The 12,789-nt window shown below is 41.7% G+C and overlaps 1 protein-coding gene across 5 annotated transcripts in view; it reads left to right on the top strand.

Annotated features, from left to right (window-relative positions):
• pak1 (p21 protein (Cdc42/Rac)-activated kinase 1) overlaps positions 1 to 12,789 on the top strand; it is a 65,073-nt gene that overhangs the window by 39,291 nt on the left and 12,993 nt on the right. For 4 of the 5 annotated variants that reach the window (XM_071496687.1, XM_071496685.1, XM_071496686.1 and 1 more), the window contains 5 exons: positions 4,670 to 4,764; positions 5,723 to 5,870; positions 6,359 to 6,396; positions 8,705 to 8,821; positions 11,658 to 11,892. In XM_071496687.1, coding sequence (XP_071352788.1) covers positions 4,670 to 4,764; positions 5,723 to 5,870; positions 6,359 to 6,396; positions 8,705 to 8,821; positions 11,658 to 11,892 — 633 coding nt within the window. The remainder of the gene's footprint in view (positions 1 to 4,669; positions 4,765 to 5,722; positions 5,871 to 6,358; positions 6,397 to 8,704; positions 8,822 to 11,657; positions 11,893 to 12,789) is intronic. The other variant, XM_071496688.1, reaches the window with a different exon arrangement.

Below are 12,789 nucleotides of genomic sequence, written 5' to 3'. Positions count from 1 at the left end.
GAGGCCAATATTCACTGTGGACATTTGCTGGCTCCCAAATATCTTTTACCTGGTAGAAACAAAAGGAGCAAAATATCCCATTGATGTGTGTAAAAGGTTAAAAGTGACTTCGATATTGATGGACTAGACTATAAACTCATGCAGCGGAGGAGTTTTTACTCTGTTCTACTTTTCTTGGTGTTGACTTTGTTGCAGCTAGTATTGGAGCAGAGACATCATTTGTATGGTGGCCAGCTTAGGACATCTCAGGCTCAGCTTTTGAAACTCAGCTCTCTGTTGACTTGCCTCAGCTTTCATCAGGATGCTCTGTACTCACTCAGCCGTAGGCTCAGCTGTCCTGACGCAAGCTCACAAAGGCGTGTCCGTAACACACATTCAGAGCCAACTCATCCTTATTAACAGGGCTCCTCACTGCTCTTCTCATGGTGGAGACAAACAGTAGCTTCCCTCACAGACTTCAGAGAACCCGGGAAGGCGCAGTGAATTGTGCTGCATTGTCTGATAGCATCTTTGACATCATAAGGTCAGCGAGGTGTGAACTTTACTACTCTGCTCTAATACACAGAGGGAGGCTGTGAAATAGAATCAGACTCTGAGGAGGTTTAAAATGTGTTTAATGATTATTGATCGAGCTGCGTCTGATAATAAAAACATGTATCTTTGGATTATTTCTCAGCTGCTGCTGTCTTTCGGGCTGCACAGTGAATCACCATCTGTGCGTTTGATTTGGCAAAGGTTTTTTATGCCAGATGCTCTCACTGATGCAGCCTGGGTTCAGAGGAGCCATGAGCCACGGCCCCCTCGTCTCAGCTGCTGGTATGATTTGGATAAAACCTGGAGGAACAATGAATTCAGATATGAAAGGCTGTCCCTGCCAGTCACTATACTGGTTACAGCAAGTGCAGTTTCATACTGCTACACTTGGTTGTAAATACTGCAGATCAACAGCTAATCTATCGGTTTACAGCAAAGTCAGGGACAAAAGTTAATAACTGCGTTTTTTTCATAATGCTTTCATCAACCATGATCACCATGATGGTGCTAGTAGTCTCCCACACAGCAGCAGGTCACAGTAAACGGAGATGGTTGCCTTGCGGAGGAGTCTGCAGCTCTGCGTCTCGCTGTGCACCTGACTGTTCATTCCTCTCTGTCGTACTTCAAAATGATTCAGTGTTCGGCTCAGTATAACTTCTGATGAACAGTCGCTGTCAGTGCTGATCCTAAAACAGTTACCGTTAGCTTCCTTGTGTTTCAGCCGTTGAACTCTTTAAATGTAAGGCAGCAGCAGTGGAGACTGTTGGGTCAGCATTAGCAGTAATGAAATCCAGCTCTGATATCGGTGCAGGAGAGTGAACAGTAAACAGTGAGGCTGATAGCAATGAGCTCAAATTACAAAGAGTAGAGCTGGATCATAGAAATGATGTGTGTGTATGTGGACGACACGACCCTGTGTGAGAAGATTCTGCCTGTCACAATGAAATTTCCTGTGTGGAGAGGAGATTACAAAATGTGAACACATGATGTAAATCACTTTTTCATCTGTCCATGTCCACGAGGGTCAGTGCAAACGGTCAGCCTTAAACCATGACCTCGTGTAACACATTTGTGATGAAGCGCTTCCCTTTAAACACACGCAGCTTCAGTAGCCTTTACAGCACTGGTCACATGGCACCACTCGGCCAATCACTGGATCAGTGAGATACACACAGAGTGAGAGACGATGTCGGACAAATAAGTGTGGACAGATGATGCCAATGACATTAATCACCACACACACACACACACACACACACACACACACACACACACACACACACACACACAGCAGTGGATTCGCTGGTGGTAATTAACAGCTGTTTAGTGGTTGTCAAATCCCTAATGGAGGCTGACATTTGACCCTGACCTTTGAACCCAAAATGAGCAGGTGTTGGGGTCAAACAGGGACAGATGCCACAGACTTCAAAATGACAGCGTACAGTATATCTGTTTAAAATGATTATTTATTTGACAACCATTAAAACCCACTTCAGATTTTTTTTTTGTAGCCAGGGGTGTGTGATTGAAAAAAGGTTTGACTCATGGTGACCTTCTATTAGCATCTTCTTCCTCCTTCTTATTTCAAAAAGCTGATAAAGAAAGATAAAGTCCTAAATACCGACACAAACCTTGAATAGTTTATTACCATCAGTGACAAAAGTCAGATCATATGAAAAGTGTGGTCAAAGTGAACGTTTTGATGAAAATACCATCATCAGTGCAACACACCGTATATATAAAGGCGACTTTATGTTTCGTATTTGTGAGTAAACCTTTTCACATTGAAGTAACAGGAAGTGACACAGTCATCACTGCTTGAGGGCTGTTCAATGTTTGTATTGTGCAAATTTCTCTTCAGATCCAGAGCTGTTAAAAAAATCATGGAAAAAACTTTGGACTCTGTTTGCAAACGTCTTTTAAAGGACAGTGTAGGAGTGTTAATTCAACACTGTGTTGTGTACACACAGAGATAAAGGACCCAGCACTGTATTAACAGCTCTGTTTTACAAGTCTCACATCACATGGCTGGCCTACTTTAGAGAATACACACATACATGTACGTACTCATGTACACACAAACACACAGTTTCTGCCTGGACTGTTACTGTTCAGACAGATACCATCCTTTAGCCAGAGGACAGTGTAAATACATTATATTAATTTTGAGAAGAATCCATATAAGTGATTTACATCCTGATAACATGCAATAAGGAATGCATTTCATTTTGGACAAACTGCCATGTTTCTTTTTATTTGAGATTGGTTCATGTTCCCAAAACCACCGTGATCATTTTTATCTACAGTTGAGTGAGAAAGGCCAGTTTTCATTCTTTATTTCCTCGGTTTGAGACTCTGACATCTGGGAGGCACTGTTGTCATTATTTTTGGCAACCAGAAACATTTTGAAGTGCAAAGTATTTTTAAGTGCAATTTTAAACAAAAAAGGAAAGAAAAAACAAACTGATACATAATTCTTGCTCTACGGTATTTTATTTGTTAATATTTTATGCTTTGTTGTGAAGTAATAGTTTGACATTTGGTAAATGCATTTATTTTGTCTCTTGCCAAGATTTAAAGGAGAAGATCAAAATACATGGTCCGTGGTGTGTAGCTATAGCCAGCAGCTGGTTGTCCTAGCTTAGCATAAAGACTGGAAACAGGGGGAACAGCTGGCTTGGCTTCATCCAAATGTAACACACACAGCATTAACATATTTCTTGTACGATGCACATAAAATAAAAAAGAAGTGTTAAAAAACATTTTGCCGTGTAACGCTGGATTATGTGCCAGACTGTTTCTTGGCTGAGGCCAGTTTTCTTGGATTCTCCATTGGTTCCCTCCCAACTGGTTTCTGCCAAGCAACAGTCCAGCACATAACCTCAGTGAAATGGTGAATTGCTGTTTTTACATTTTGGTTTTTGTACAGATCAAACTAACAAGATACACACACATGTATATATAATGACTGAGCTTTAGAGGTACTGGAAGACAGAGTTTGTACTGTGTTCTCCTGTTTCCAGTCTTTATGCTAAGGTAACCGACTGCTGGCCACTATAGGCACCAATGATGTGTCCGCCTTCCTCTGCCGCCACTGTGACAAGTTTGAGAATATGTTGGTGGTCCCGCCCCTTCTGCTATGTGGCCCAGATAGTGAGGGTGAGAAGTGTCCAGGGTTTCTAACTCAACCTTTCACCATTTGGAGCTCACCATCTGGGTACCCACAGTGCAGTGCATGTTGCCGTACTTGTTAATGTGAAGACATTCATGCATTCAAGATAGAAGTGTGAGTATGGAAGAACTGAGACATAGCTAGTGAGTTTTTTCACTGAAATGTGCATACGTACGTCTCTGCAGGACCAGGACGGGCCGAGTGAATCACTGCACTGCTCACAGCTCTACAGTGAAATAAGGTTTCAGCCATTTCAAATAGTAAAATGTTTTCAGTTCATTATTTAGACTGTGGCGGGACTAATTAGACTGTGGCAGAGGACGTAATTAAAGGAGGCGGTCCTTCAATTTGGACACATTTGCATTCCCACTGCTAAAAGAACGTGACCACATGTGGCCCAGACCAGCCCAGAATATTAACACCCCAGATGGATGTTAATGCCAGGTCTGAACTGGGCCTGTGACTCTCAGTGGAGTAATAATTTCCCTGAGGATCATCTCGCATTGTTTCCAACATCTGCCATCTCTCCCTGTGGTTCTGTCCCTTTCTTTTTCCTCACTACCTCCGTGTTTATCTGTCCATCCTGATTCCCCTGTTTCTTGCTTCTCCTTCTGGATATTCTCTTGTGTTTCCCTTCAGCTTTCCCTCTCTGTCCGGCTACGTATTTCCTGTTCTTTTCATTTTGACTATTTCTCTCTGGATTTAAAACCTTTTGAGGAATTGTAATGAACCTGGATCTATCACTACCTTTTTTTAAAGTTGCATGTTAGATTTTCTGGGACACTCAGTTTAATTCCTGAATTTGTACAAACCAAAATTATTTCCTGTCACAGTCCTTTGTCCCTAACTAGACTATGTTAAAACATAACAATTTATCCATCATAATCTGTCTTGTAAACACCACGTTATGTTTATTACTGTGACACTATGTGACGACAAATTTCTGTTGTTTTTTTTTTCCAGCCTATAAGAAAAAGGAGCGTCCGGAGATTTCTCTGCCGTCTGATTTTGAACACACCATCCATGTCGGCTTCGATGCTGTCACTGGGGAGTTTACTGTAAGTGTGTGTGCTGTTGTGTGTTTGTTCCACAGCGTGTCGAGACACTCCTAAATTTAGTGAAAGCAACTGCAGTGTGCGTCTGTGGTGTGTTTGCATCAGTTTGTTAATTGCTTATCAAAGGAGCCATGGTCATTGTTGCGTGCGAGTGTGTAGAAGTGTGTGTGTGTGTGTGTGTGCGCGTGTGTGTGTGTGCGTGCGTGCATGTGCAAATGAACCTTTTTAGGTAATCACATTAGACAAAGACGTCTTGTTCCACCAACTCACTTGATCCGCCTGACCAAGCTCTTTTAGCTGGGAGCTAAACTGTGTGTGTGTGTGTGTGTGTGTGTGTGTGTGTGTGTGTGTGTGTGTGTGTGTGTGTGTGTGTGTGTGTGTGTGTGTGTGCTGACTGAGCTACTACTTCCTCCTCCGTAATCTGGGACATAGTTCTGGGTTCTTACTTAAACACACAGATATATGCACATTTTTACTGAAGTTAAGTTAAGTTACCTCAAAATAACTGAGTGACAACACCACAGTAGGGAGGGATGGAGGGATGGATGGTTTGAAATTAAGGAAAGATGAGACCTGAACAGAGTGCATGCAGGGATAGAGTGATGGAACAGGAAGTGGAAGAGAGCGTGTGATGGACTGACCCCAACAGATGAGTAGAGAGAGAACTGGAAAACAAGGAGATGTGACCCAGTTATGTGACTGGAGCACAAATATGACCAGACTGCCTTGTTAAGACTCCTTATGAAGCCTGTGTGTGTGTGTGTGTGTGTGTGTGTGTGTGTATTATGTGTCTCTTCCTTAATACAGTATATTGTTGTTGAACTGAAACATATCTGAAACATACTGTTCATCATAAAGTGATGGAAATTTGTCTTTGACACAGCTCATCAGTAAAATTCAAAAAGAAATCAAACAATTGTGTTGTTTGTGTGTGTGTGTGTGTGTGTGTGTGTGTGTGTAGGGCATGCCGGAGCAGTGGGCCCGGCTCCTGCAGACATCCAATATCACCAAACTGGAGCAGAAGAAGAATCCTCAGGCCGTCCTCGATGTCTTAAAGTTCTACGACTCTAAAGAAACGGCCAACAGCCAGAAATACATGAGCTTCACAGGTACACAAACATTCACGCACACTACAGATGCACAACACACACAGTGCTGTGCACAGGTTTTAGACACAAAAGTTATGTAAGGATGCTTTTCGAATTAAAGCCATGAATTAGCGTCATACAAAGTGCGGCGAACAGAAAAAAACATTTCCTTTACCTTGGAAAAGTTTTCAGGTGCTTTGCAGGTTCGTTGTTGTTCAGCATCCTGGAGAACGTGACACTGGCTCAGGTTCTCCTGTCTCCTCGTGGGCCCAGACTGACTCTAAGATGTCAGGGCTCTGTGGGGACCAGACCATTTGTTGCAGGACTCCTTGTTCTTCTGAAGATAGTTCTTCATCCTCCTTGATGCTCTTGTGTGACTGATAAGATGTTAAACATCTCAAGTGCCTGAAACCTTCCACAGTTCTGTTTCTTTCTCTTGCCCTTTAGTGTTTTTCTTCTAATTTTTCACTGGTTTTTCTTCTAATTTTTCACTGTGTTTTTCTCTGCAGATAAAAATGCAGATGCCTACAGCTCCTCCACCACAACGGTAAGACAACATCCGTCAGTCACGACTGTTTCTGTGTCCTGTATCTCTCACACAGCCAAGTACACAATGAGATGGGGGGGGGGGGGGGGTTCATTGCATAATTCAGTTTACCATCACTGCAACTACCAGCTACTCTGACAGTGATCAGATCCAAGCGAATGATTCAAAAATTAGTTTCACCATTTTTTTGTTTTTATTTTGTACAGTCTCTATAGAACGAAAATAATTTTACAAACTGCTGCTGTAATAATTTGGGAGGAACTACAGGAAGTTCACTGTGAGGTGTGAGATTTGCAGCCAGACTAAATAAACAGAGAAGGTGGGGGTTTGTTTTGTTTTGCTATAACCTCTCAGTAAAGACAGCGAGGTCTTTCTCCCGCTGATGTCATTTTCAGTGGCTGTGGTAGTGGAGGCCCTGAACTGTTAATGTTATTGTTTTTCACACTGATCCAAGAAATTCAAAAGTTGTCATTTCTGTAAGATGATTCATAACTTCTACAGATGTGTCCATCTCATCCATTCTTGTTTCTTTTCTTCTGTCACTATTCTTCATGATCGTGGGGAGGTAGCCAACTATGTAGGAGGATGACATGTTAAAAAAGCAAGTTCACTGAACAGCGAGGCACCAACTGGCTGCTGGCTGTAGCTTCAAATGTACCGATCAGATCATCTAACTCAAGAAACCTAGCAGTATTTCCACAAATGTCGAAGTTTTCCTTTAAACAGATTTTATCATTTGATCGGAGTTCTTTATGGATATATTTGTTTTATTGCCACAAAAAATAGAATTAAACAACCACTAAAAACCTAATGCTAAATCTTTTTGAAGTTGGCCACGCACCTAAACAGCTGTGCAACTACACACACTACACATCATGAGTGGATGAAGTGAAGAATCATTTGTAATGAATTTGTACACGGTGCAGGGGTTATAATTTTCCCTCATACGTGCTTACTTGTTCAAGCTTAAAAGGTGTGTGAGTGTAAATCATTTGTTTGGCCAATGCACATCTATAAAGGGACAGCAGTGATGAATATTAAAAGGATCAGTCCTGGCCTTATTATTTATTAGTGTCTGTTTAGCAAAAACTGTTAAATGGAATTATTAACAGCAAACCATGTTCATTTTCATTTAAAAAAATATATAAATGTTTTGATGTCACTATGAATCCAACCTGCTCTAAAATCTAAAATGTATTTGTGATGGATTTGCCTCATTTATAATTTGATGGGAAAAAAAACAGACATTTTTCTTGAGCTCATGTATGTACTTGTATGTTCGAGCTTAAAAGACAGTTATTGTATTTGGTATGAGGATGTATATTAACAGGATTTGATCAATGCTTTTACTTTTTATTGGACTTATGTGGGAATTACTATTTTTGCTGAAATGTTATTATTGCTTGGTGTATAAATATTTAGCAAAGCTAAACTGAAATCATAAATAGAAACCTGTAAATTTATAAACCCAAACTGCTAGTTGCATCCTGATATCAGATATGAATGAAATGTAAAACATCCCATTTTCATTCTTCAGATATTAATAATTTTTTTTAAATGGCGCGTTTGAGTGTATGTTACTTGACTTGCCAGAGCATTTCCAGACCTGTGTGGTGACACACACACACACACACACACACACAGCTCCAAACTCAGTGGTTCTTATTTTAGTGTTTGCCGCAGTGAAAGTGTCTGAAAGGTGCCTTTAAACCAAACTATGAAGGTGAAAATAAAGAGGAGGTAGGAGGAGGAAGTGATGATGGCACTCCGTGAGATGCTCTCTCTCTCTCTCTCTCTCTCTCTCTCTCTCTCTCTCTCTCTCTCTCTCTCTCTCTCTCTCTCTCTCTCTCTCTCTCTCTCTCTCTCTCTCTCTGCATTGTGAATCAGCATCTTTTCCTCCTTTCACCATATCCCCGTCTCTGCAGCTTGGCCACCGGCCGAGCATCAGTCTATCAGAGGGAGAGTTAGGGAGAAAGAAGAGAGCGATGGAGAGGAGGATGTGTGACTAGTGGCATCTTAGCCAGACATGACCAGAGCTTTCAGACAGTAGCATTGATGATGAGAGCAGGGAAGCCCAGAAGAGGGTGGAAAGACAGAAAGAAAGGAGGCTAAAAACGAGAAGAGAGAAAAAGAACGAGCAGAGAAGAAGAGCAGGAGACGAGCAGGAGAACATCTCTGCATGGTGAGATGATGAGGCAGCACAGGAAGTGACAGTAACGGTAGTAGTATGATGGGTCTCGTGTCTCTGTTAGCTCATGTGACAATGATGTCACTGAGGCTCCGCCCTCTCTCCCCCTGTGACATCAAGCAGATCGCCAAGGCTGTGTCTGAGACGCCTGCCATAGCAACCGTATCTGAGGATGAGGACGAAGATGAGGCGGAGCCGCCGCCGGTGATTGCCCCCCGACCAGAACACACCAAATCAGTAAGGACACGTGCACTGCAACACACACACACACACACACACACACACACACACACACTACTTGATACGATTTGGATGAAAATTTTAGTGTCTTCACTTCAGCTAAAGAAAAAATAAGAAAACTTAAACATCTGATTGTGTAAACTGATGGTTGTATGTGTATATAAACTGAAGTTGAGGTTCTAAAAGTGGAAACACTAAATGGGGATCAAAGGTGTTTCAATTCAAAACTATAAATATGGCTTCATACCAACAGTCCCAGCTATGTCACTCACTGATGTCCGTTGTTCAGTCCCTTTCTCACATCCATTTATCTTTAGATGGACCTGCCTCACCTCTCCTCCCTAATAAGACCACAAAGACTTCACTGTGTGTGTGTGTGTGTGTGTGTGTGTGTGTGTGTGTGTGAGAGAGAGACAGTCACAGGGGAAAGCTGAGTTTTTTATTTAGAAATAGTTTTTCAAAGAAGCTCTTTGTTCTCTGCTAGGTCAGTTCAGGAGCACAAACACACACACACACACAATAATCTGTAAACAGTTTTTTCATCAGCAGAGATCCTGCTGTCACATCACTGGGAGATTTTTGGGTGCATGCTGGCACTCCACAATCTGAGGTGTGACATGTAACACACCAGGGCTGGCGTCTGTCCCGCCATGCCAGCTCTGCCGTACACACACGTCCATCCTGCTCTGTGATGCGGCTGCTGAACAACAGTGGCTAAAGACACAACAGAGACTATAGACTGGTTTACACTGAGCTGCCAGGTTATTAGACAAACCTGCAGCTAAAGCTAACGCAGTGTGATACAGTAGTCCTGAGATACAGCCTCCCCTCAGGAAGGGTATAATGTTCAGTTTTTGTTGATTCTTCTATATGATCATTTTGGAGGCTGGAGGCTAACAAACACCTCCCTGTATAATGTAACAGCTCAACAGCAGCACAATCTACATCCTCCAGAATGACCATAGAGTTAAATCAGCAGGTTCAACACAAACTCAACATTATAATCTTCGTGAAGGAGGATTTACTGCAGAACTGTTGTGTTAGTTTCACGTTTGAGTTCCTAATAAACTGGAAATTGAGTGAAACTGAAATTACAGAATTTAATTCTAATGAAAAAAATCAGTTTCAATTTCAGAACAAAAATATGTTCAGGTCTCCAACCACATATTTCTGTATTTTTACCACAATGCTGGTTATTTTTTCTTATAATCAGTGAATCATATTATCTTCAGAGTATTAGTAGTGAAAAAAATGTCTATCACAGTTTTCCGGTTTCCTTTTTTTTTGCTTGGAAAATGACTCAAACCATTAATCCAATGTCAAAATAGTTGTTGATTATTTTTAACCTTCCTTTTTAATGCTCTTGTGAAAAATAGTTGGACCTTTTCTCAGAACAGATTTCTTCTAACTTTTGAACATAATAATACAATAATAACAAACTATTGTATTCATGTCACAATATTCTGCTGATCTTCTGGCTGTAAATAAAGATGGCCGTAGCCTCCGTGACATCACCTATAGTGAGTGAGCTGCTGCGCTGTCGTCATCTGGGCAGTGCCTGACTCCGCCTAACTCCTAACCCAAAAATGGGCAAAGAGGTGGGGCGGGTCAAGTGGCCATTCAAGGAACTGCAGTTCTTAACACTTCAGTGTTGGCCTCAGAGGCTGCTGCTTGCTCACACACAGACACACTCCTGTTAAAACACACACTCTCACACACACACACACACACACACACACACACACACACACACACACAATGCTGCTTACAACTGCACAAATCACAAATTCCTTTTATGTCCTTCCCTCTCTCTTTCTCTCTCTCTCTCTCTCTCTCTCACACACACACTCACACACACACACACACACACACACACACACACACATTGTTGCTCCTCTGTCAGACAGGTTGGCGGTTGAGAGGCTGCCTCCATGGCACCACCACCGTTTCCATGGAAATGAGTCTAGTGCACCAGACTACCACCATAAAACATGCGCACATACACACATGCACACACACACACACACACACACACGTCACAAACATTACATAGACTTGCATTAATTTCCTGGAGACTTGTCTTGACACTAAAATCTGATTTTCCCCAGTGGGGGCAACAGCGTTGTCGTCCCCAGTGAATTGACTGACTGACTGACTGACTTCTTACAGTTCAGTCCTCACGGACTCACAAGACCATAACAAATTCACATCACATTTTTATTTTAGTACAAGGCCTTGTTTTCAGTCGCTGTGTTGCTGTGTTAAAGGTAACATGGTAATACAAACTTAACACTTCCTGTAACCTTTTCAAATTTAAAGCCCTCTAGTATCAGTGGGCAGAAGCAGTCAGTCAGTCAGAGACATTCCAGATTCAGCCAAAAACAATTTGAAAGTCTTTCACAATCAAATATTCAGCCCTTCAACAAAATAGATCACTCACACAAATGCTAGATAATAATGACTGTGTGTAACTAATGTGCGACTTGAAAATATTCTTGTAAAATCCAAATACTCTCAGATCAGTGGTTCATTTCTGAGCAAACAAAACCATCTTTCTGTTAGCATCTGTTAGCTGTAGCAGCTCTGTCAGTGTCTGGACAGCAGTGGACTTGTTGGTAAAAACTTACTGTCCACTACTATGTACCACTGTGTGTGTGTGTGTGTGTGTGTGTGTGTGTGCGCGCGCGCATATATATATATATATATATATATATATATATATATATATATATATCTTTATACCATCATTTCAAAATGATTGTGTGGCAGCCTGGAACCTTGTTAAAAATCTTGCTAAACTGTCACATGTTTAACATTTTTGTTATTCTTTCAGATATACACTCGCTCAGTGATCGAGCCCCTCCCTCCTCCTCCGACGAAAGATGCTGCGACCTCCCCCATCTCTGCACCAACCGCTGCAGCAGCTGCTGTCATCCCTGCACCCCCTACAGAAGGAGCTCCCAGCAGCCCTCCCAGTGCAAGCCCCGCCCCCGGGCCCTCCTTGCCCCGCCCTCAGGACAAAACCAGGAAGAAGAAGATGTCGGACGAGGAGATCCTGGAGAAACTACGTAAGGCTCACTCACACACTCAGATGGGTGCACAGACACACACACACAGACACGCACACACGCACGTGCACTGGAAAAATAGAGTCAAAAAGTTTAAGTCGTATCTTAAAAAAACTCCATTGTTTTCATACAGTTTATTTTCTGTATCATCCATATTTATATCACAGAAGTGATTAATTTGACCATTAAAAATCACATCCAACAGTTCAGTTTACATACAGTACATGCACTAAACAAACCACACTGGCCAAAAGTATGCGGACACAACTTTCAATATCTTTGTGTACTTTTCATCTGGGAATGTTTTACATGGTTTGAGCTTGTAATAGTGCCACAGCACACACTGATAATTTAGACAACAGTGTTCTTTCAATTTTGTGGCAGTTCCCTAGTTCAACATGACAAAGCCTCCGTGCACAAAGCCAGGTTCATAAAGAAATGGCTTGAGCATGAGACGGACTTGAACATTTCTCGACTTCACTACATTACAATGCCTGCTCAGCAGACAGAGCATGGTTTTCATACACCATCAGGTCCTGTTAGATAAGCTACTCTGAAACTACATCAGTATGTGTGCTAAAACAACAACAAAACAACAGCAACTGAATCACTGCTCAAAGATCAGCTGCAAGGAAGCAGTGGCTCCACCTGGTTCAACTGTCCTCTACCAGACTGAAGTCATGGTGCTCTGCTGATACATTTAAAAGCTTTATTAGGATTTATTAGTTTTAATCTTACAAGGTGTTTTGTATGATAAACACAGTGTGTTTTATTTTCTCTGTGTTTTTTAGTACGGCAAAGCTCCTTTTCTTAAACAGAGGTACATATAAGTCTTAATTGCACAGAGCCAGTACTTCTATATGGCTACTATATAATATCAGAACTGAGTATTGTTTG

This window comes from Trachinotus anak, unplaced genomic scaffold, assembly GCF_046630095.1.
Source record: "Trachinotus anak isolate AG129_WGS33_773 ecotype Australia unplaced genomic scaffold, CSIRO_AGI_Tana_v1 ptg000014l, whole genome shotgun sequence".
In the NCBI taxonomy this organism is placed as follows: Eukaryota; Metazoa; Chordata; class Actinopteri; order Carangiformes; family Carangidae; genus Trachinotus; species Trachinotus anak.
This window is presented reverse-complemented; position numbering and strand designations above follow the sequence as displayed.